At 37.9% G+C, this 23,593-nt stretch overlaps 2 protein-coding genes across 3 annotated transcripts; both read right to left on the bottom strand.

Annotated features, from left to right (window-relative positions):
* Positions 1 to 628: 628 nt before the first annotated feature.
* mxra8b (matrix-remodelling associated 8b) lies at positions 629 to 17,867 on the bottom strand. The gene is made up of 10 exons (XM_036591915.1): positions 17,486 to 17,867; positions 10,876 to 10,902; positions 10,034 to 10,336; positions 9,847 to 9,948; positions 7,651 to 8,163; positions 4,467 to 4,625; positions 4,263 to 4,293; positions 2,470 to 2,546; positions 2,284 to 2,361; positions 629 to 2,163 (listed from the first exon to the last, which is right to left on the bottom strand). The coding sequence occupies exons 1-10, from the start codon at positions 17,532 to 17,534 to the stop codon at positions 2,138 to 2,140; spliced, it is 1,365 nt and encodes a 454-aa protein (XP_036447808.1). The 5' UTR covers positions 17,535 to 17,867; the 3' UTR covers positions 629 to 2,137.
* Positions 17,868 to 19,087: 1,220 nt separating this feature from the next.
* aurkaip1 (aurora kinase A interacting protein 1) lies at positions 19,088 to 22,880 on the bottom strand. Of its 2 annotated transcripts, none has more exons than XM_036591468.1 (4): positions 22,762 to 22,880; positions 22,210 to 22,295; positions 21,174 to 21,637; positions 19,088 to 19,365 (listed from the first exon to the last, which is right to left on the bottom strand). In XM_036591468.1, the coding sequence occupies exons 2-4, from the start codon at positions 22,259 to 22,261 to the stop codon at positions 19,249 to 19,251; spliced, it is 633 nt and encodes a 210-aa protein (XP_036447361.1). In that variant the 5' UTR covers positions 22,262 to 22,295; positions 22,762 to 22,880; the 3' UTR covers positions 19,088 to 19,248. The 2 variants fall into 2 exon arrangements, with proteins under 2 accessions (XP_036447361.1, XP_036447362.1); XM_036591469.1 differs by having other exon boundaries at positions 22,210 to 22,300; positions 22,762 to 22,850.
* Between the last annotated feature and the right edge of the window lie 713 nt (positions 22,881 to 23,593).

Here is a 23,593-nt window from a genome sequence, read left to right as displayed (position 1 = left end):
AGAATTCGAGGAAATATATTTTTATTTATTTTATTTTAAAGCAATATTGGAACTATGGACTCCCTAATAGACCAAGTTAGCACTCTGATTGTGTCTTAATCACAGATTTACCATGTTTTGGCCAGAAGTCCAAGAGGGAAGAATTGTCCTCATTCTATCTGGATGGGGAGGGTGGTCTTACCTCTCCCCCGTCACTCAGCATGACTGCTAACTAGAGTGGGCATCTATAAGCTGACGTAACAGATTTGGACAGTTTTAGTGCTCTCCTCCAAGTGTGTAGAGCCAGTAATGCTGTGTTTGGGGCCATTTGAAAATATGTGGTGGTGCTTCACATGTTTCAGAGGAAGCACATGCTAGCCTTACCCCTCCCAGCCTGGTAGAATCATGGGATAGGGGAAGATCTAGCTAGTGAGTGGAACTGGACAAACTCGGTAGAAAAATTAGATTTAAAAAAATTCAGATTTACATTCTAACACCATTCGTTCTAACATTCTAAAACAATTTATAACCTTAGATCTCACTGACAGATGGTATCTTGGGAAACTATTGTTCAGATATTTCATAATAACAAAAATGTATCTCCTTAGTGCAAGATCCCATATTTATATTTATGTTTCAGGTCTGAGTGTAAGCAAAGCAAAGATTCGTTCAGGTATTTTACTTCAGCATAAACAATGGCAATTCTCTTTCCGATAACTGCAAATATGGCTATTACATATCTATAAGATGGATATATAAGGTCACATTACCCACACTGAAGGCAGATACACTAACTTGAGCAGGTTATTTAAAAATACACTTTATTCAATTTGAATGCCACATTTTGCTTAATGCCTTTTAACTCAGCACAACCTTCCCAGCCTCTCCACATAAACATATTGCAAAGCCAGTTTCCTAAAAGCATTGCTGCTCAAATAAAACTGTACCTAAGATGTGATTATAAGAGTCATTGCATTGTTTCCCAAAACCCTCACAGCCACCCTCATGTTAAATTACGTTCGCCTTAAAGATCATCATTTCTGGAAAACTTGGTCATACTAAGATAAAATAAGTAATAGAAGGAAATAAATGCAAAACTAGATACACACTATCATTGGACTCCAGCCTTGCATGTACAGTCATGTATGTTTCTATACCTAATGGTACTACTGCATAAAATGGAGAAGGGACGTATCAGTTATAGATGAAGCCAGACGCTTTCTGACATAGCAAGACAGATAAACTGCATGAAGCTGTGCGCGTACAGCATAAAGTGTAAAAAACCGATTACAGAGAGACAGAGTACCAAAATACACAGAATATTTATGTACACATACGAAAATGACATATGAGAAGTTCTTACCACTTACATAACTACATATATAACTGCAGGTTGTTGAGGTTCATAGTCCTGGAATCATAAATATCTTTTCATTTCCTGAGATATTTTGGGTTGAATACACTCAGTTTATTTGGTTTCAGTAAATGCATTCATTAAATATCTGGTATAATTCAGTAAATCTCTATTAGGAATTGGATGCCATCTAACGCCAAAACGAATATACCAGATAACAAATCCATTTTAATAATCACTGGTTTTCTCTATTGCTATAATCTGTTGCCATGTATTTATTTTCACCATTATTACAATTTTAAATGTAAAATTTATTCTGCTTCCTAGCAGCAAAGTTATCTATTTGTCTTCCTGCTGTAGTCACTAGCTACCTGCATTTGACACAAATCACTTGTAGTTTTTCAAAGGTTCCTTCTACCTTCCAGATACATTAGAAGGTTTTCCTAGTCTTTAAACTAAAAATCTCATTCTAGAGACTAATGCGGTACCACTGTAGGATACAAGTAAGCATGTTTACAATAGATGGAGTGATGGTTACATTTTGGCCAAAGTGCCTCTTTAACTACTGACCTCCAAATGACACTACACTAAGTTTACTTCACGGATAAAACAGCCACAGAGGAAACAATGCATAGGCATAAACATTAAAAAAGAAATCTAAAATAATCTGTGTAGATGAGCATTTAGGTTATGACAGCCACTCATCTTCCTTTCTAAATATACAGTAAAGATTCCACGTGGACATCTGCAGTCTTCCTGAATCCCATAAAGCACGCTCTGGACCAGCCAGCAGCTTGCCCTCACTCACTTCTGCGACAACTTCTCCATTTCTGAAAGAACCAAGAAAGACACAGAACAAAATAAGAGAATGGTAAAAAGAGACAGCGTATTACATGTAAAGATGTATGAACACCTGCAATCGCAAATCGCAAGACCTGAAACTCAATCACCTCTGTTGAGATCTATCATTCTTGGGGCAGGATAGTTGTTCATCTCAGCCCTCTCCTTCATTATGTTGTTCTTGTAGTCTAAAAAAACAAAGAGTAAAGAAAAATCTTAATTTAAATAAGTAAAAGTCAATGAGAGCTATATCTAAGCATTAAATCCCCATTTCTGAGAGCATGGACACTTTTTACCAAGTCGAAGGTCTTCCTGAATGTAGGGTCTCAGTTGAGTTGGTTGCAACTCCAGCTCAATTTCTGCTCTTTGACTCCTATTCAACAGGACAAGAGTGACACATATTTATTAAGTAATAAATATCTGTTACATACTGTCCTTTCCTGTTATTGTCATTGTTTGTCTCTGTTTCGTGATCCGTGTATTTGTTTTTATGTAGGCCATGTGCTTTTGTTGGGGTTTTTGGTCTGTGTCTCCTGACTGGTCCTGCCGCCGGTCATCTGTCCCACCTCTCTGTTGTCTGTAGCCCCAGATGTTTCTCATGTGTTCTTTGTCTATTTATTCCCTTTGCAATATCTTATGCGTTATTTTTAGAATTAAATAAGCTGTTTTTATTTATTGTGTCTTTAACAGTGATCTCAGTGACCTCTGACTGACTGGCTCTGATTGGCTGATCCATTCACTAGGGAAAAAGGGTACACCATATTCAAAAAGCAGCTGAGGTTGAAGGGACACCCCGGTCAAAATGAACAGTGTAACCATCTGTTTAAAACATGTTTACTCGCACCCAGCAGTGGTGCGTAATCTTCAGATTCAAGATTTTCTGGTTTAAAGACTAGGAAAGCCCCCTTCTGTTGATGTATCTTGAAGGTGAGAGGAACATTTCAAAACCACAACTGCTTCGATGTGGATTTTTGGGGGCTGTTTTGAATTTATTTTGTTAGCTGGTAAATGCATAATAAAGGCAGATAGCTAATGCTACTGCTGGAAAGCAGAATATCTTATGCAGCCATATAACTGCAGTAACTGTCCTTAGATCATCATTACAATGAAGAGAATGGATTATTATGGAGAACATGCTAAAGGAAAAAGTTAGGAAAGTATCTAGACACCTCAGTTTGGCATCTGACTCAAAGCACTGGTAGTTTTTAAAAATGTCCTGCCACCTTCAAGGCCCCTTTAAAATTCTTTCAGAATAGTGTTGTTTGGGTAACAATAAAACACATATAGGATATTAATTGCAGGTCCCATCAACCTCTACTGACTGAAAGGGTAAAAACAAATCGTCTCTGGCATCCATTTTGTGCTGAATAAAGACAGAATTGTTTTTCATGATGATTTTGTCTGATAACTAAGTTAAAACAATGAGTCACGCTAATGCTAACTTGGTTGTATTTATGAGCCTGTAGATCAGAGAGTAGGCTAGCAGTCAGGACTGACTGTGTGCATGGATTCCCAATAGTTGTATAATGTATTTATGTAATGCATGCTGGGTATTGTAGTGAGAACAAAAACATGAGAACAATTTAAAATCCTTAATTCTATCAAACTGATGAGGCTCAGGGATACACTGCTGCTCTACAGAATACTGCATATTACAATAAATAACATATTAAACTCTACTAGAACGCCCCTTTAAGTTTGGACTGAAATCCTTAGGGACATAAACATCCACTGCTTTCAGATGCAGTGGTCCATTTGCTTCCAGAGAGCGAGGAACAGCACAACGTTAAACTGTTTTCCCGACATCTTCAGCTCCAGTAACTTTTTGCAGTACCGACACTCCATATCACTTCAATGTAAATTGGCAGGCTAAACTGCTGTTAATAGAGTGGGCATTCATTAACAAATGTGTTCATGGTTCATCATTACCAGTTATCTCACTATATTGAATACAAAATTGGCTGTTTTTACAGCATAATTAACTTTTTATGTCTTGAAACTTTACATAAAGGATGTTTTGTCATGATATGAGCCTTTTAATTTCTTGCCAATAGTGATTAAACAAATATGCAGGGATTTCAGTTCTCACCTCACAGACCTCCGAATGTCAGAGTCCATCCCTGAAACAAACATTAACATCTTGTTAAAAGACAGCTGAAATGATATTGCTACTAATACTATATCATTTGAACAAATTGCTGTTTATACCAGGCATGACTCATGACCCGTTTTTATGTACGCCTATAAAATGAGCAATGAATCTGTCTAAACCCAAATCCACATTGTGACCCACCTTTCTTTTTGCACTGCCTTGTGGTCATGATGATTCCTATGAGTATGAGCAGTAGCAGCAGGAAGAAAGCCAGAATGTAGCCAGCCTGGTGCAAGAGGTGGGTTCGGCTTTCAGGCAGGATCACATTTAAGACGTGGGGCGCCTCAACCATATTTGTACCTGCAGGAGAGAAAAAGGAAAAAATAACTACATGACTTAACGCAGCTTTTGTTTTCAAGATAACAGAGCTTTGGAAGCATCTGATTCCAATGATATTTTCTTCTAATGCTGTCCTGGATGAAGGGAGCAAGACAATCAAGTTGGCAACGGTTCAGTCACATTCTTCAAAGAGATACTGCATTATCCTATCACTTTTAATGGTCAAAAAGTGCAGGCGGTTTGTTTTTCCCCTTCAAGCGCGTGCCAGAGAGAAAAGCGCAGAGAGGAACAGTGTTCCGTGTCAAAATGGCTCAGACATAATGAGTTCCAGACCTGATGTCATGCAGCTGCAATGGAGAAAAAACACAAACCAGCAGAGAGGGGGAAAGCAGGAGGAGGACCGTGTTGTTTGTGGTTAGCCTGTCTGTAGATCTTCTCCACTTGCTTCTTGCCACAAAAAACTGAAAAAAGCTGTCAAACATGATGTCACCTTCATTATTTCTGCCCTTCACTTTCAGTCACTTGTCTCAGTAAACTCAGTCAACATTTATCCAATTCAAATATGCCATTGATTAAGTGGTTTAGGCTTTGCATGTTTACAAGATAGCATCATTTTCTGTGACTAAAGTGACAGAAAATGAGGCACAGCAAAATTGAAACCACATAAATTTACAAATCCTCTCCTCAAAAGCACTAAGTGCCATGTCAGCAAGTCTCTGTAGATGGTAAATAGTGAGCAGGTTATTGGTGAGTCATAAAAAGCCAGCTTGTAAGGATTTGTCACTATAATTATCTGTAATGTTTTACTCAGAAAATATGCTATTACTGTAACTCTGCTAGTCATCCAAATATCAACTGCTTTTTCAGATGTGGACAAAAGAAAGCAGTTATCATTACAATCATTTTATTAAAAAGCACTACTAAAAAAAATACTCTTATACTACTATTGTACAATACTATTATACTAAACAGTATAACAGCTTTGTAGTTCTACTATTAGTGACAAGTAATAATAATACTGTATTAAAGTAAATACTCATGTGGGTCATTTTTATGAAAGCACCTCATGGCCATAAATATTTAAGTGTCATAAGAAGTTAAAAATATTCATATCATTTAGAAGACGAACTTTAAAATACTTGAGTCACATATAAAATATATATATGTATGTAACCTATATATAACCTTAAAATACTTGTGTTACTAAATGTCACTAAAAATCAATATAAAATCAATTAAATCATTCAGAATTATTTTTAATTAATCGACCTGCCATCATTGTATATCGTTGCTTTCCAAACAAAGTATCTTCATTTTTGTCTATTTTTTACATCATTTGAACAGCAGCAGCTCTTCTATGTGTGAGTTTCATGAGGAACAGACCAGTACAAATGCTCCAAAATCACTCAGAATTAAAACCTCTTCACATTAAATTACATTAAAAGTTTGCAACATTTTTGCCTTCTAATCTAAATTTACTATTTTGGAGATATGTGTTTTTCTTTGGACAGTGATGATATCTAAATACAAGAAAAACATTCATTTTTAGCCATTGTAATTTTTTTAAGTTGGGTCTCACGTTCGTGAGAATCTCCAAGTGCTTTATAATATGCACAATATGTAACAGAAAAAAACACTCGGCGTGGCTGAAAGATACTAAAACCTTCAAAAGAAGCTCACCTTAGAGAGGAATGCAGTAAAATGTTTTACAGACAAGAGAAGATATGAATCTAACACAAACAACCAGCCCCTGACACAGCCTTCAATGCCACTGTGAGCCAGATGTTGTACAGATGTAGCAAACTTCCTTTTCACACCAAAAAACAGTCCACACTGGCCAGCACAAGACTGAGGGATACCGTCATAGACCATGAGGCTAAAACCCTCCCAGAAATAGAACTTTACTGCCTCCCTTTGTGGAGCAAAGGTTTGGAAAGTGAGCTTGTTTATTACTTAGTAGAGGAAAAAACAACTAAACTAACTTTTCTCAATACTCTCCTAAAATGAGAGATAAAGCTGTTATATGTGAAATAAGAGCAAAAACACTGATGTAGTATTAAAATGAAAAATAGGAAATTATGAATATAACATCGTTCTCAGGCTATGAAAACACCAGTGAGAGAGGAGTGGATTAACAGGATTGTGAAATAAAACACAGGAAATACTTGGGCAAGAAAATGACCAAAACACAGGGAGTCTACATAATGGGACATCTAACTTGCACCATACCGTAGCTAATATGCTTTTTTTGGAACCTTTCAAGGCCGTAAATTACAATAAGTTAAAGAGGAAGTCCACACATTTAAAAAGATTTCTGCATAATTCAATCATTGAGATGTAAATAAAGTCGTTCACAGTGTTGTGATGTGAAATGGTTAACAGCAGAGAAATGTACTGTCTCATATTTCTTTGCAGTAGTGATAATAGGAACCAGGGGTTGCGACATGTACAATGCAAATATTGCCATTTTTACTACCCAAAACAAATTCAGTTGCAAGGCTGAAAAAATATGTTTTCATTGGGGACTTTTTTGCCTTACAACACCTTGCATGTACCATTCCACCATGAATGACTCCAGCATCAGGCAATGTATTTGTAACAGTGTCAAGTAATAACTTTCTGTGAGGGAGCTTTTAGAGGCATTAACCGCTTAGGATGTCTGGTTTCTGTCACCACCACTGTGAACAATTTCGACTTGGAACGTTTCTGTAGAACAGAGCGTTTTGCACTCTGAATGGCTTTATTTACATGTTAACCATTCTATTTTACAATTCTGTAAAATGAGTGGAATTGTTCTTCATACATAAGATGTATAAAATATAAAAAGGTGCTGACTGGAGATGTCATAACAGTACCCATGGGTATCAGTATCAGCAAAAAATATTTTTAGATGCTTATCTAAAGTAAAGTGCTTCAATTAAAAATATCAGACTGGCATCTGTATCGGCCATTACTCAAGGTTTCAATATCAGTATTGTGTCGGAAAAGAAAAACTGGTATCGTGCCATCTTTAGTGCTGACAATGGAATTATAAATAATAAATTACCAGGGTCATTGTCCTTGTCTTCTGGGAGTTGTTTTGTGGTTTGAGGATGAGTAGGACGAGTAGGCTGTGGCTCAGTAGGTGTGGCTGCAGGTGGCAGACCTGGCACAGGAGGGTCCACGATCACACGGAAGATGCGCCTCTCGTGTAGGCCACAGTAATGGTGGTGCAGGTGGCAGGAGTACAGGCCTTTATCAACAGGCTGTATGTCAGTAATAGTGAGAGAGAAATCCCCCATGTAAAAGGCTTCGGCTGAGATGTTCATCTTGTTGAGGAGGAAAAGCGGCCCGTATTTTCTCTTCTCCCCGGAAGCGTACAGGTCAATGAGGCGGTCAGCACGGTCGCGGGTCACCCCTGGAGCCTGAAAGTCCCAGTGGGCGACCTGCTGCTGGCCCTCCTCCCGAAGGCCCTCCCTCCACAGAGGGCGACGGTTCACACAGGGCAAAACCACGCTGTTTCCCACCAGAACCACAATGACGGACTTCTCCCCGTCCCACACACGCTTCTCCTTATGGCCTGCAGGGAGGACAAACAGATTAACTATGTGACCATAAGAAACATATCACCACTGTCAGAACAGAACCATGTATCTTCATTTTTGTCTGTTTGAGAACAAAATCTTGTTGCATTAACTTACATGGAAAGTTAAGAATGTTTTCTCCATCTCCTGTAAAGTTACGTTTTGGAGACATGTGCCTCTGACAATGTCTTACAATCTAAGAATAGTTTAGTGGAGGGATTTCAAGAACTTTACCAGGCTAACAGAAAAGTAACACATTAAGAGTCCAGATTTCAATGTGGAAAAAGAATTGTACCATTAGGAGCTGTTGTCACAGGCAATAACAAAAGCATGTTGTATTTTATATTAATTATTTCTCACAGTTCATTGAAACAAGCAAAGAAGTTATGTTGTGCAATTTCTATATTTTCAATCCATACCACATTTCTTGGGGTGTAAGACTGCAAATTTCACAATACAGTATGCATTGTGATTTTTTCATCTCAATACTATACATTCTCTATACATAATTACAATCGAATAGAGAGGGACAACTGAATAGAGGTGGATTCTACTGCCGAATAAAAGTGGACTCTAAAACTGAATAGAGGTGGACTTTACAACCAAATAGAGGTGAACTCTACAAACGAATAGAGGTGAAAATTGGTAGCTATTAACAGCAAATTAGCAGCTAGGAACTGTCAATCCCTTTAAGGTATAACGGTATCTTTGAATAAGAACCTGGCTAACTTTAGCTTTGCGTTTTCCCCTCTGTCCAGTAACTGACACATTTGGGTGATGTCTTCACAGATGACTTAGCATTTTTTGAGGTACTAGCAACAGTATCTGGTCCACAATGTCAGAACTCGTTCACCATTCTACCACTCTTTCCTTATCATTGTACTCGTCTACAAAACCTAATCAATCCTCCAAGGTAAGCTGACCAAACCCGTTTTTTTCTGAGTTCCGAGAGTTTTTCTGAGTTCTGAGTGTGTTTATCGTTTTTAGGATTATAATGGATTGTATGAAATAGAACTATGGAAACCATTCTTGGTGTCATGCATTTTATAGCATGAAATCTAACTGTAATTTATTTACAGAATGTATCGTCTCACAACCCCTGTATCAAAAAAAATGAACATTAGTATCGTGACACCCCTACACATTTATGTTTGTGGATAGAAGAGGAGGTATTTTATTATGATATGAATTTGTTAAAAGTTACTTTATGTATATTTAGATATAAAACAGTTCCACGAGGTGTTTCTTATCTGATAAAAAACCTTTGTCATGTTGTCATGTTGTTGTCACTGACAAGCATAGAAACAAGTGAAAAAAAAGTGCTGACTCAAACCTGGCAATACAGAATGTAAGCTGAATATACAGTATTGTGCAAAAGGCTTAGACCAAAAAAAAGTTTAAAGCTATTTATCTTGGCAGTAACTTTAGAGTAAATGCAAATGCACATAAATACAGCAATACATAACATTTTTTATTTAATTTTTGATGAATTAAACTGAACTGAACTGAACTGAATCAACTCGTCACTAACAGTACAAAATGGAAAATACATTAAAAAATAAATATGCAGTGTCTACATGGCTCATCGGGAATAGTCATTAATCAACCTCAGGCACAAACGTCCTACCCTAAAATACTTAAAATAAATATAATGCATAAATATATGCAGGAGTTCTTACGTGACTTAGTGACGTTCAGCTGGATTTGGATGGACTGATGAACCTTGCAGTAATGGTGGTGCAGATTGCAGGTATATATACCTTTGTCATTCATGTCCACCTCTGCAGAAACAAAAGCACAATAAATCATCAAGAACAAAAACATTTTCCATCTGTAAACCACAGCTCAGGTTTAGGAGGATCTTACTATGGATGATGAGAGAGAAGTTGCCATCACTGAAGGCATCTTTGGAGACAGTGATGCGGCCCTTGTTGTAGGCATTGTACACGCGCTCAGTTCCTCCTGAGTACATGTCTAGAACTCGCTCCGTCCTGTAATCAGGCCGATTCCGGTTGAGGTCCCAGTGCACCACACGTTGCCGATCGCGGAGGTGGTCCTGCCTCCAGACTATGTGCTGGTTGTGACATGGCAGAACAGCCTTCGATCCTGCTGGAAATGTGATGTTCCTGGCCTCCACCACTACACTCTGCACACTGGCCTGGGCCCACACTACAACACATGCACATACAACTAGTGTATAGGCACACAGGGGTGTAACAATAAACATATTTCTATATTTTAATGCTATTTTTCGATTCTGACATCAAGATTTTGCTGAAAATTGCCCCTCTAGAATTTATAAGAATATACAAAAGTTGAATTTTTGACAATAACAATAAATATTGTCATATTGCCCAGTTACTACATTACCGTTAGGGAAAATGTGTTTACGCTAAGGCTCTGTAGTACTGACACTGAAATTCATAATATTATTTTTATTACGATAATGCTGCACACAATAATCGTTTGTCTAAATTTGCATTATCACCCAAGCTCATTTCTCACTTCTTGTGGTCTTTTGCGTTTCTGTGTTAAAATTTTGATACTATTTCAAACATTAATTTTTTTTTATTCTTTCGATACTGTACAGAAATTGTTACACCCTTATTTTCCATTCTGTGAAGTTATCACGTAACACTATTAATAACTGCATTTACTGCAATGCAAACTGCCCTCTTATAATGACTTACTGTTTTTTTACTACTTACCATAAGGTGTGAGAAAGGTGGCAGCAACTGAAATACAAAGAAAAGTCCAATTAGTACCATATTGATTTTAATATGAAGTTGATGTTGTTATATAGTATTTAGTACTGTGAACAGTTAAACCACATAGTGCATTTTTTGTAGACAGTTGCTGTCTAAAGTGACAGCTGACAGCCAGGGTGCCAAGAACAAAAACAACAGTAACCTTCCAGCACCATGACTGCTTCCTACCCTTAGGTCAATAATTGATATTATAAAGTACTGCAATACTTGGTAAATTATGCTAATTATAGTTCCTTTGCTCTCTTCCATGTGCCAAGAGAGCTTTTTTTCTTTTATTTAACCATTCTCTTTGTCCAATCATTCATATCTATGGTGAGTTCAAAAATATACACAGTAGAAAAGATTGCACTTAAAAGAACGGTTCAGCAAAAAATTCTGTTTACCCAATTTTCCACTTCCAGCAAATGTAGTCGATTGGCCAAGACTTGTTTGGAGTCCAAACATGTTTAGAAGCGGAGCAAGGGTAAAATTGCTAACAAATGTTAGAATTCAATAGTCACCCAAAGAGCCCAAATCGTTTCAGTAAAAATACATCTAACTTCTTTCAATCCGCTCAAAGTGCATCTAGGTCTTCTTTAAGGTTACGCAGACTTGTCAATGTGGACTATAAAAATGAATAAAACTGTGTGCAGTCACTTCAGACAATAGGTTCTGTATTCCAAAACCACCTCAGGGGTAGCAGTGCTGATCTAGAATCAGTATTTTTGACAATGACCATCATAAAGTTCAGAAAAGATCAGAATAACAGAACTGAAGTTGTCTGAAATGTCTTCCCGTAGCTGTGAAGTTTTGTTCATATACATAGCTCACAGTAAGTCAGACTGCGCTCTGAACCTTGGCGAGTCTGTGCAACTTTAACAAAGGCCTGGATGTGGTTTGAGTGTGATGGGTTGAATGGAGTTTTGGGGATGTGTTTTTACAAAAACAATTTAGGCTATCTGGGTGACTACTGAGTTGAAGTGTTTGTTAACAACGGTAGCATCGTAGCTCCAGTAGAGGGTAAATAGGACAAGCTTTTCTAAAAGAACAGTGCCAGTGTGCCAGCTTGACAATATTTTGGTTTACAACCAAACGTGCAGAATTACTGGATGTTAACAGTGTTGCATGCCATCTTTGCAAAATACTGTTACCATTGTAATAAACTATTAAGTAATAGTAGTAGCTATAGACGCTATATGGCAAAATGTAATATCATGATACTTCAGGAAGTTTTTTACGATACATGACGTGTCATAGTATGTATTTTTTCTTGCATCTAATAAATTAGAACAAAGTAGTCCACATTTATCAAAAAATATAAATCCAGTTACGTACATTTACACTTATAGTTACATTTCACACACTATGCTGCCCTAAATCCAACTAAACAGGACTAATTACACTCTCTTTTAAATCAAACATGCAAATTGTGGCACACTGTGATGTAATTTTTGACAATAACAATAAATATTGTCATATTGCCCAGTTACTACATTACTGTTAGGCAAAATGTGTTTACGGTAAGGCTCTGTAGTACTGACACTGAAATTCATAATGGAGTTTGGATCATGATATTGTTTTCATTACGATAATGCTGCAGACAATAATCGTTTGGTCTAAATTTGCATTATCACCCAAGCTCATTTCTCACTTCTTGTGGTCTTTTGCGTTACATAGTGTAAGTACTACTGAGTCTGCTGTTTGCTCGTGTGCCAACACATTACGTAGCACAGAGACCCTATTCATCCCAGCTTGCTTCAGTCAACGTCTATGACCCAGAACCTAAACACTGTCAACACTGACCAGACGAAAGCTAAAGTCTGTCTGCTTCAGGATAACTGCTGAGTGCCAGGACTCGAAAGATGGAAAACTATTAGCCAGTCTAATCCAAGTAAAGACAGCAAAGCAGACAAATAAGGTCAATCGGCTGTACTCATCTGGAGCTTTTCACTAAATCTATAAATGATATGTTCTATATTTAACAATATCTATACAGCAATTAACATTGGCCAAATGTGGTCAGGCTCAGCAAAGTACTGACAAAAGATGAGGGCAAAACACATCTACTCCCAGGGTCTATTAGACCAGGTGGTTTTGCAATCACAAAAAGCTTGAAAACATGGTCCACAGCTGAGAGCTATTATTCCTGTGGGGAGGATGCTTTCTCTATTTCAAGTCCAGTGTTTTGGATATTAAATCTCCAACTCTGTGGGCTTTTCCAATAAGAGTACAATACACTATTCATTTCAGTCATGGATGAAATTTTCACCAAATTTAATGCTACACAAAAACAGCCTGACACTCGGACATTAAATGATAGCAATTCTCAAATAATAGTTTCGACATAGGACTATCACGATCATGAAATTTTAGCTAACAATTAATTGCCAAGTAAATAAGTGTAAATAATAACATAATAATAACATTTAACAATTTCATTGTCTTTTCCTGTTTATTGTATACTATTACTAAAGTAAAAGCTTAAACTATTAAAGTACAAGCCTAGAGAGGCCAAATTGCTTGATTAGCCTTCTTGCTTCCAAGCCCTGTTTACATCGTAGCTAACGCTGGTTGTGCTGTTGAAATGATACATCATTGTCTACAGTGACACAGAATCGTGTGTACAGTCAAGCAAAGCTACACTTTGTTGACAGTGAAAATATAACAATAATGCTCATTCTGCTAACAAGCTAAAAATGTTAGGGTTAGCTATATAGCTAACAATGTGTAACGTCGAGCAAAGCTACATCTTTTCCTGAGAATGAAAATAAGACAAAAAAGCATTCGTTCTGCTAGCATGCTAAAAGATGTTAGATTTAGCTATATAACTAATAATGTGTAAAGCTGAGCAAAGCTAAACCTCTTTTTGACAATGATAATATGACAAAAAAATTCATTATGTTAGCCTGCTAGAAATGTTACAGTTAGCTATATAGCTAACAATGTGTAAAGCCAAGCAAAGCTACATCTTTTCCTGAGAATGAAAATAAGACAAAAAACATTCGTTCTGCTAGCATGCTAAAAAATGTTACAGTTAGCTATAAAGCTAAAAATGTGTAAAGCTGGAAATACTAAAAATGTCAGACTTAGCTGCACAGCTATCAAGTAAACAAAGATTACTCACGCTGGTCCTCTGTTTCAGCACCAAGTTAGAACTTTTTTGCCCCATAATGTGTCTCAATGCACACATTTATTGTTTTTATTCACATTTATTTGCCTCAGCTCAACACACCCAATTATCTGCTTATTGCAGCCTAATACAATTGTGAAATCTAACAACTGTGGAAAAAGTATTGCAGTCAGCTTGAATAATTACAATAATCTCAAATAACTGTGATCATTTCAAATAATTGCGATTAGGCGATTATATAATAACTGTGACAGGCATATATCAAAGACGATTTAACCCCTAAACATAGCTGATCGGCCAAGACATATTTGGTGTCTGAAGCCCGCTTCTTTAGTTTTGCACTGGAGCAACGAGGCTAATGTAGCTGACCAATAATAGAAGTCTTGAAAATCCCTTTGGTCCATTAGCCGAGCCTCAACTACAGAAGCAAACTTCAGACACCAAACATGTCTTGGCCTATCAACTATGTTTGGGTTAAGGGGAAAACTGAGCTAACCATTCATTTCAATCTATTCCATAGGCTCTTCCAGTGAGAATACACTTTTCGTTTTTGTCTTTGGAGTGTACAGTTGATCTAGTGCTACATCAAAATATCCAACAAATCTCTGCAATCAAGTATAGAAACAAGTTTTAGTAAGAAAGATGAATTAACTTTGCTCAAACAAAGAGACACTTAAGGCCAGTAACTACTGAAGGAAAGCAAAATCGCCTTGTAAACTTAAACCAGTGTGCCATGCTGTCAGGAAGAATGAAAGTGCGGTTCTCGTAAAAGAGGGGATCTTGGTAACCGCTGAGCCCGAGGACTGGACCAAGCTGAAAAGCAAAGCATGGCTGCTCTGGAGAGGGGAAAAACAGACCTCCATACCCTGTAATTTTCTTTATAAATATTCCACAATGAAACAACGCCTCACATAGAAGACTTGAGTAGCACTAAGCGCTTAACAATGTGTCTGAAAATTGTCACATAGAAGCTGGAATTAACACTGATGAGTCAGAAAACTCACACAGAACACTTTCCTCAAATGAGTCAGTCTTGAAAAGTGTGCCAAAGAAGCTGCATTTTCAGTTTACTGAAGTAGCAAGAATTACATAAAAATGAGTATAACAATAATAACAAACACATTTTCAGGTGAAATTCCCAATTCTGACTTTGATTCTCAATTTGATTTTCAGTATTTTATGTGCTAAATTATCTTGATTCTACATTACATGGACTGAATGTGCTCAGAAAAACACAAATTTATTTCAAAATAAGAGTTTATACAATCGTATGTTCTTACCAGTGGTGGAAAATGCTTGTGTAACTACACTTAAATATTATTTTGAAAGCGTTTACGAGAGTATTATTAAAATTGAATATTTGTACTATTACTCAATTGCATTTCCAATTAAAAACATGCTTTTTACTGATTATATTTTTCTTAGGATCTTCAAAATACCTGTTGTAAATCTTCAAGGCCAGGAGACTTTTCTCATTGTCCCTTTGCAAGTCAGTCAAGTATTTGTGCATTTGAATGTACAGTTTTTATTAAAACATCCAACCAAATTTATCCATGTGCAAAATGAAACTGCCCACAGCTATGCTGATTTGTCTTTGTGCAATGACTGCACTCTCAGCAAGAGGGGTTCTGTACCAAAATGGTTTTGGTGCTATGCTGAACCATTTCTAAATTCTAGGATGCTCACAGATGCCTAGTTTTAATCATTGATAGTAGCTATTTTCCAGTGTTTTAATACTGTATTGCAAATGTTGCACCCTCAATAATGCATTACAAACAAAAAAAAGTTTTTGTCAAACTTTTTCATGTTGGGAAAAAAAAATCAGCTTAAGCAAATATATATGAAAACAAGGGCTCTTTCTTTCAGATAAAACTGAGCACAAGAGCAGCGGAGCCAGTGACTGCTGGACTGTGGAGACGTACTTTCAGATAAAAAACATTTCTCAGGCTCTCTTCCCACAGAGAAAACATCCGCTGTGATTAGCAGGCCCGGGTTCAGCCTCTACTCCTACAGTAATATCTCGGCAGCAGACACGCTGACGCTGCACAATTCTTACCTCTGATGAACTAAAAACCCAACACTTTACCAAAATATGGCTGGAAGCACTCCAGCATCCACTGACGGCTGATGAATATGGTCCCTCTCAGAGATGAAGAGTCATCTTTGTGATTCACAGTGGACTCATACAGAGATTTTAATGACAGGCCTTAGCCCATAACTAGTACTTCTGACCAAATGCAGAGTCACACTGGACCTGCACTGGAGAACATTTACTCAAAGACAAACTGCAAGAAAAAAAGTTTCTGAAAACTTTTCAAATACAGTTTCTTCATAATACAATACAGTAGCCCATTGTCATACAGAGTTTGCTGTCTAAAAATAGCTCTGACTGGTAACCCATTTGTGTTACACGCTTAAAAAGAAATGGTTCTTTAAAAGTTCTGTAGTAAAGGCAATGGTTATAGAGTTGTATGCAAAGGTTTGGGCATCCCTGGTCAAATGATGCATGGAAATAAGTACACATCTTCTACAGTTTATTTGCTGAATTGAACATATTAGAGAGGGAACAGAAAAGTTATGGCACATTTTATGTTTTCTTTTTTTCAAATCTATTAAACAATAAAAAGAAATTGTGCATGAAAATTGGCCAAAAAAACGCCATATTTAAGTTTGTTCCCTGAGGATGTGTTCACCTATTTTCACTTAGAAAATCAATAAAAAATGTGCTTTAACTTTGGGGTGTTCAACTTCATCAACTTAAATCCTGACAACAAAGAACCATTTGAATGCCTAAACAGTTATTTGCATGGGTAAATGGCTCTTCTCTGTGATGGAAGGAACTTATAAAAACCTTTAAAAAACTTTGATAAAAAAAAACAAACAAACAAAAAAAAAAACCAGTTCAATAAAGCACCAAAAAGAGTACTATAACTTTTGGGGGTACTATATAGAACCCATTTTTCTAAGTAGAGATGGAAGTAAATCTACAATTGTGTCCTAATTGGTGTAACCGGATTTCAAAACAACGTTTTTGTTAAAAATCAGCAGTGACGTGTCACCAAAATATTAGAATTCATATGACAAGTGACAAATATTTACTTTTTAGCCATACTGTCACAGGAATGTTAACTTCAGGTAAAGTTACATTAATGGGTTAATGTCAATCAGTCTACCTAAGAGGTCATCAGTATTATTAATAGCCTATCATAAAAATTCATCTGATAAAAAGGTCACTGGTGTCTATATAATTATTACCAGTCTGTTAACAAAATAGTAACTGGCATCCTGTTCAGAATCAGCTCGACAGACAGAATATTGGCCTCTGAGACAAAAGGCATGAAGAGCAGTCGGATAAAAACAACCTCCATGTCTCTGCTGGACGGAATCCAGACCAAACCACAGAGCACAAAACTGCACAACAGAACACAAAAAGCTACTTACTGTACAATATCAGAACCATCTCCGACCAAATTCGCACAGAACTGCTCATTTCCACGGCTGGAGGCGATGCAGCTACGACTCGTGGACGGAAATCATCACCTGAGAACTAACTTAGTTTGCCGACCGGCGACAATAATAACTCTGCACTGCGTGGACCACCAAATGCCCTCCTCCTCCTCCAGACTCCGACCATGAAATACTAAACTTTCCCTGCCCCCATTTTCCTGACTTTCTGCCAGTTTTGGGTTAGTATATTTTCCCAGCAAACAAATCTGTTTCTTAGGAATGTATCATTTATCAGAAACTTAAAGACTTAAAGACTGCTTTTCATAAATGTTGGGGTGGATTATTACAGGGTTTATGAAGTGGGGGTCATGATAGCAGTGCTCCAGTACAGACGTGATGTGTCGTTCGCCAAAGAGTCGGCTCTTTAGGTGAACGTTGGGAGCTGATTCGGATCGAGGAGCTGTTTTTCTTTTTACATTTTTTTTGTTAAATTAAGACAAAAAAATGTTTCCGCCCCTCGTTATCCCCAACACCCCCTTTTATGTTCTATGCCGTGTTTCCAGGTGTGCCTCGCTGGATATTATTTTTAACTTGTTTGTTTGCTGGTTCTGTATGAAGGTCTTGGTTGATTCCTGCCTCTCGAAACTTTTGTTTTCTAACAAACGGGATGCAGTTTTTTCTTAATTAGAAAGTAGACGAGGGTTCCACTGAAAATAAATGATAGATAATATTGTTAACTTGGATAATCAAAAAACTGACTATGCTGCTGAATGAAGAGACGTTTGGAAGCCGAAAGAGTCGACTCTTTTTGGTGAGCCGAGCCGATTGATCTGACTCACTGAAAAGCCCATCGCTACACTGCTGCCCTCTACTGGTGGCTCAAAAAACAACTCATTCAGCACACCTTGAAAGTTTTAAAGGGCACAACCAATAAAAATATAATCAGGTCCATAAATAGTTTGATAGTCTGTAGCTGATGACCACAGCATATTGTTCAAATTAAATAGTGAATATGTTTTCACCATGAAGACTTTCAGCTTTAATATGAAAGCATTTATATCCAAATCAGTAGAAGGGGTAGGAATTAATGAATGAATGAAATGAAACTTTTAGCCAACTGTGTCTGAACACATCGGAATTAGACCTCCGCATTTAACCCATCCGTGCAGTGAAACACCACATACACACTAGTGAACAAATACACACTAGTGAGCACACTTGCCCGGAGCGGTGGGCAGCCCTATCCGCAGCGCCCGGGGAGCAGTTGGGGGTTAGGTGCCTTGCTCAAGGGCACTTCAGTCGCGTACTGTCAGCTGAGGGGATTGAACCGGCGACCTTCCGGTCACAGTCTATCTATCTCTCTGTCTATCTATCTAAAAACATTGTCCACTGTAGGACTGAAATCAGAACAGGCTGTTTCGTTTCCATATATAAACTGTAAGAACTGAGAAGTGAATGGTAAACCTTTTTAACTGTGAACTCATTTAAAACAAAAAGTAATGTGTTCCATGATATGTGCCCTTAACAAAGGCTTTTGTACAACAGAAACACTACTCTAATACTACTAAACGCATATGAAACAATATTGCACTTCCATGAGGTGATTAAGGACCTGTTTATTTATGTAATAACATTATATAAAGTCAGAACAGTTAATAAGTCCATTCACACGCTTCTGCACCAGATGCAGCTTGGGCAAAGGCAAGACCAGCTCTGAACAAATCATTGTGCACAACATCAATTCATTTTCCCACTGATTAGCTCCCTTTGGGCTGATGATGTTTGACATAGATTTTGGGTGTTGTCCATCCTTCTGGGGCCTTTTTCAGTCCAGCTCGTCTCCAGATTCTTGTTAGATCCCTCTCAAACCGATTCTGAAAATGACAAATGGAAAAAAGGTGTGAAAGGGTATGCTGTGGTATGCCCTATAGATTTTCACTCCAACTGACTTTTTGCCCCATTCTTCAGAACATTTTTACTACAGTCAAGATGGACATAAACGTATCTGTGGCCACAACATGCACAACTCCAAGATCAGCAAACACTGATCGGCTATCTAGCGGTGTCGGAGAGAGGGCAAGACCCAAAAAACGATCAACCCGAACCAGACCTAGTACAAAAATCTAAATTGAACAGTTGGAGGATCGGCTGGCAGAAGAGGTGTGATATCATAAACATTTATGCAACTTATCTTTAAAAAATTATAGTGAAGTGAGTGTTCGTTCTTGAAGATAAATGAGAAAAAACACCAGAATTTCCATTTCATTTACTGAACACTCTGGTTTGGACACTGCCCCCTAGTGTACACATCCATATTAAAAGCAAGTACGTTGGCAAACGCCTACGCTTACATCTGCAAACAGCTGTCGCACATATTTACAGATACGCTGACGCAAAAGTCAAATTTGTTTTTTTGTTTTAGCTGCCACGACAACCTGAGAGTCCTATTCTTTTAAAAATGGTTCTTCAAGGGTTTTTAGTAAAAGAAAACGGTTAGAACTTCGTATAGAACCATAAACAATCAAGGAACCCATTGCATGAAAGGCATTAAAGGGTTCTTTGCATCATGAAAGGGTTCTTTAGATTAATGGAAAATGTGCATGAATGTGCTGTAGATGGTTCTATATAGAACCTTTTTGAAAAGGGTTCTATACAGCACCCAAAAGGGTTCTTCTATTGTTACAAGTTTGATACCAGAACAATAGAAATACTTCTTTTAGGTGCTATATAAACACATAGCACATTCTCCATCAGTCTGAAGAACCTTTTCATGATGCAAAGAAACCTTTAAATTATGCAAAGGGTTCTTGCAAAGTGTTCATGGTTCCATACAGAACCATTTTCTTTATTAAAGAACCCTTAGAGCACCATCTTTTTTAAGAGTGCAGGGTTACAGGCAAGCCCTACAGACATATAGGACATAGGCATCGCTGAGGACTCACTAATGATGGGGCATTTAAACCTCAAAATCTCAATTTCATAGTCTGTCAACCTCAACTGTAAATTCGAACAAAGGCCCCCTAAACCTGCTTGCACAAGTGCCTGTCCATTAACAGAGGACATTCTTAGTGCAAATACAACCAACTACAAACATGCATATTATTCATTTACAGGACTGAGAGTGCTGTGAATGAACATATTGTCACTGCTGGAACAAAACTTCTTGTATCTTTATTTTTTTGACATAGTTTGAAAGCTACAGTGGCTCTTCACCTTGGGTGAAGGTTTCTTGATTAATGGACCAACAGACATAGTCCAAAACAGCTTAGAATTATAACGTTTTACATTAACTTACATTAAAGAATAAGAAAGTTTTTCATTGTGCTGAAAAGTTACCATTTTGGATGTATAAGGTTTTGGTCTGACACTGATGATATGCATGTTTGTAGATTATAGAGCTAAACTGCTGCAGCATAGTTTTAATGGACTGTACGTGTATTTTAAAAACTTTAACACTTAACATTCTACATCAAAATCCAATTTCAAAAAAGTGAGAAAAATTAGGTTTTCCCTTAATTGGGACATTTAAAAGGCAAACGGACAAAGGAGTTAACATTACTGAACACCTCATACAAAATAGTGCACTTTCATGACGTAATGAAAGACAGGGATGTCCAGTCTTATCTGCAAAGAGCTGTTGTGGCTGTAGAAGCATTAGCCTATTTGCCATAATGTCACTGACCTGCTTTCTCTTCCGCCGGCCTTCTTTTACCCTCCTCCTCAGGAATTTGGTTCGTTTCAGCAGCTTCTTGTATTTGTGTCTGTTCATCTTCCTTCGCCTGATCTCCAGCACATTCTTACAGCTCAGTGGTGTGGAACTCTCGCCATCCTCCAGCAACGGCACAGCAGAAGGAGGCAACACCACAGCCTCCTCTATCAGCTCCCCTTCCTCCAGAGGCACAGGGGCCTCTAGAAGTGGAGGTAGTGAATAACGCAGTGAAAGCCAGCTTTCTAAAGGAGAAACCGCCAGTTTTCGGGGAACAAGGACCTCTTCTAATTCTGGCTCTAGTACTGTCCATAGTTTAGGAGGCTGTTTGTTGTCAGCAGCTGATGTAGAATATCTTTGTGTCTGATTAGTCACAAAGCTGGCAGAGTGGCAATGCTGCACAGCACTGCATAGCGCCTTGCACTGGTACTGACGTGAACCTGGTAAGGGAAAGAAAGGCCCGCTGTCACTCAAATGAGCTCAAGAAATTTGTGTTTTCTGTGTGATAAGTCAATGCAGATAATCAAGGCTACAGCATTAGGGTCATTCGATAAAAAGTCTACAAACTTAATAATTAAAAAAACTTTTAAATTCAATTAAGGGTGATTTAGGAATGATTTCTGGCTTTTGCACCATACTGTATTTTATTATCTGATTAACATGGTACATTTCAACAACTTCATCAGTTGAAATGATGCAATTTTCTGCAAGTTATCCTAGTTTTCCTTAAGGATGACGGCTCAAATACTACTCTTAAATTCAGTTCGAAAGAGATAAATTTATTTAAATTAGTTGAATAAATCAATCTTGGTGACAAATTGTAGATCATCAATATAAAAGTAAATACTTTGAAAAAAAAAAATTTTTTGATGCTTTTGATTCAGACTGTGACAGACCTACCTTTATCTTTTAAAACGCTGGTTTTAGTTTGAACTGTTAAACTGTTATCCTTATGTAAGTGAAGCAAATTGGCCTTTTTTGGTAGGATTTTCTTATAATATCCAATACTCACCAGACAACCTGCAGAGCACACTGAGCCGGGGAAGCACTCTTGAGACGATCATGTCCAGGTCCTGTGGCTGGTGCGCTCTCTTCTCCCTGCACTATGAATTAATATGAAACTCAAATTAAAAAATGTCAAGATGATACACGCAACGTTAGCACGTCATTGTAGATCTCACCGCTTAACACTTCATTCTAGAGATTCTGAGGAATCAGAAGGATGTAACGTTAGCTTCCCACACCAAGATATTTAAGACGACTAAGAAATGGACTTTGGAAAAATCAACAGGCAGATAAGCAACAAAAAACAAACAACCAAACACACAAACAAACAAACACACCCTCTCCAGTAGCCAGAGCTTATCCTACTAGTTACTGCTCAGTCATTAGCTACCTAGGTTAACTAGCTTAGCTTAGCTTCTTAAACAAAACGGTAAGGGTCAGCGGCTAAGAACAGACTCACGACGCTTTACAGAAGTGAGTCAGAGAGGCAAATACAATTAAAATACACTATATGTGCATATAATTATAACTGCAGCTTATTTTTGACAAAATCACTTACTAAACCGGCGCCCCGGTGTCTCCACTTTTCAATGTGACTCCGTGCTTTTCCTGTCCTTTCTCTATATTCTTCCCCCGTGTTTGTGAGAGGCTTGTTGTTGGTTCCTAGGAGGAGTGGAGCTGATTTTGGTCCAGCCTGCTTCTTTAGTCCATCTGCTTTGCACTGAGGTAAATAAAATCATATACACAAGAACATACATACATCTATACATACACCGACTTGCCGTTTCATGAACCCTTTCATGCATAAACCAGCCACATCATTAAACCCACCTCCTCGTTTCCTCACTCATTGTCCATTTTATCAGCTCCACTTACCATTTAGGTGCACTTTGTAGTTGTGCATTTACAGACTGTAGTTCGTCTGTTTCTCTCCAAACCTTTTTAGCTCCCTTTTACCCTGTTCTTGAATTGTCAGGACCCCTAAAGGACCACCACAGAGCAGGTATTATTTGGGTGATGGATCATTCTCAGCACTGCAGTAACACTGACGTGGTGGTGTGTTAGTGTGTGTTGTGCTGGTACGAGTGGATCAGACACAGCAGTGCTGGAGTTATTAATCACTGTGTCCACTCACTGTTCTCTCTATTAAACACACTTACCTTGTTGGTCCACCTTGTAGATGTAAAGTCAGAGACAGTAGCTCATCTGTTGCTGCACAGTTTGTGTTAGTCATCCTGTAGTCCTCCATCAGTGGTCACACAATGCTGCCTCAGGATGCTGTTGGCTGGCTATTTTGAGCTGGTGGACTCTTCTTGGTCCAGCAATGACACTGAGGTGTTTAAAAACTCCAGCAGCACTGCTGTGTCTGATCCACTCGTACCAGCACAACA

The sequence above is a fragment of the Colossoma macropomum genome, unplaced genomic scaffold, assembly GCF_904425465.1.
Source record: "Colossoma macropomum unplaced genomic scaffold, Colossoma_macropomum, whole genome shotgun sequence".
Lineage (NCBI taxonomy): Eukaryota > Metazoa > Chordata > Actinopteri > Characiformes > Serrasalmidae > Colossoma > Colossoma macropomum.
This window is presented reverse-complemented; position numbering and strand designations above follow the sequence as displayed.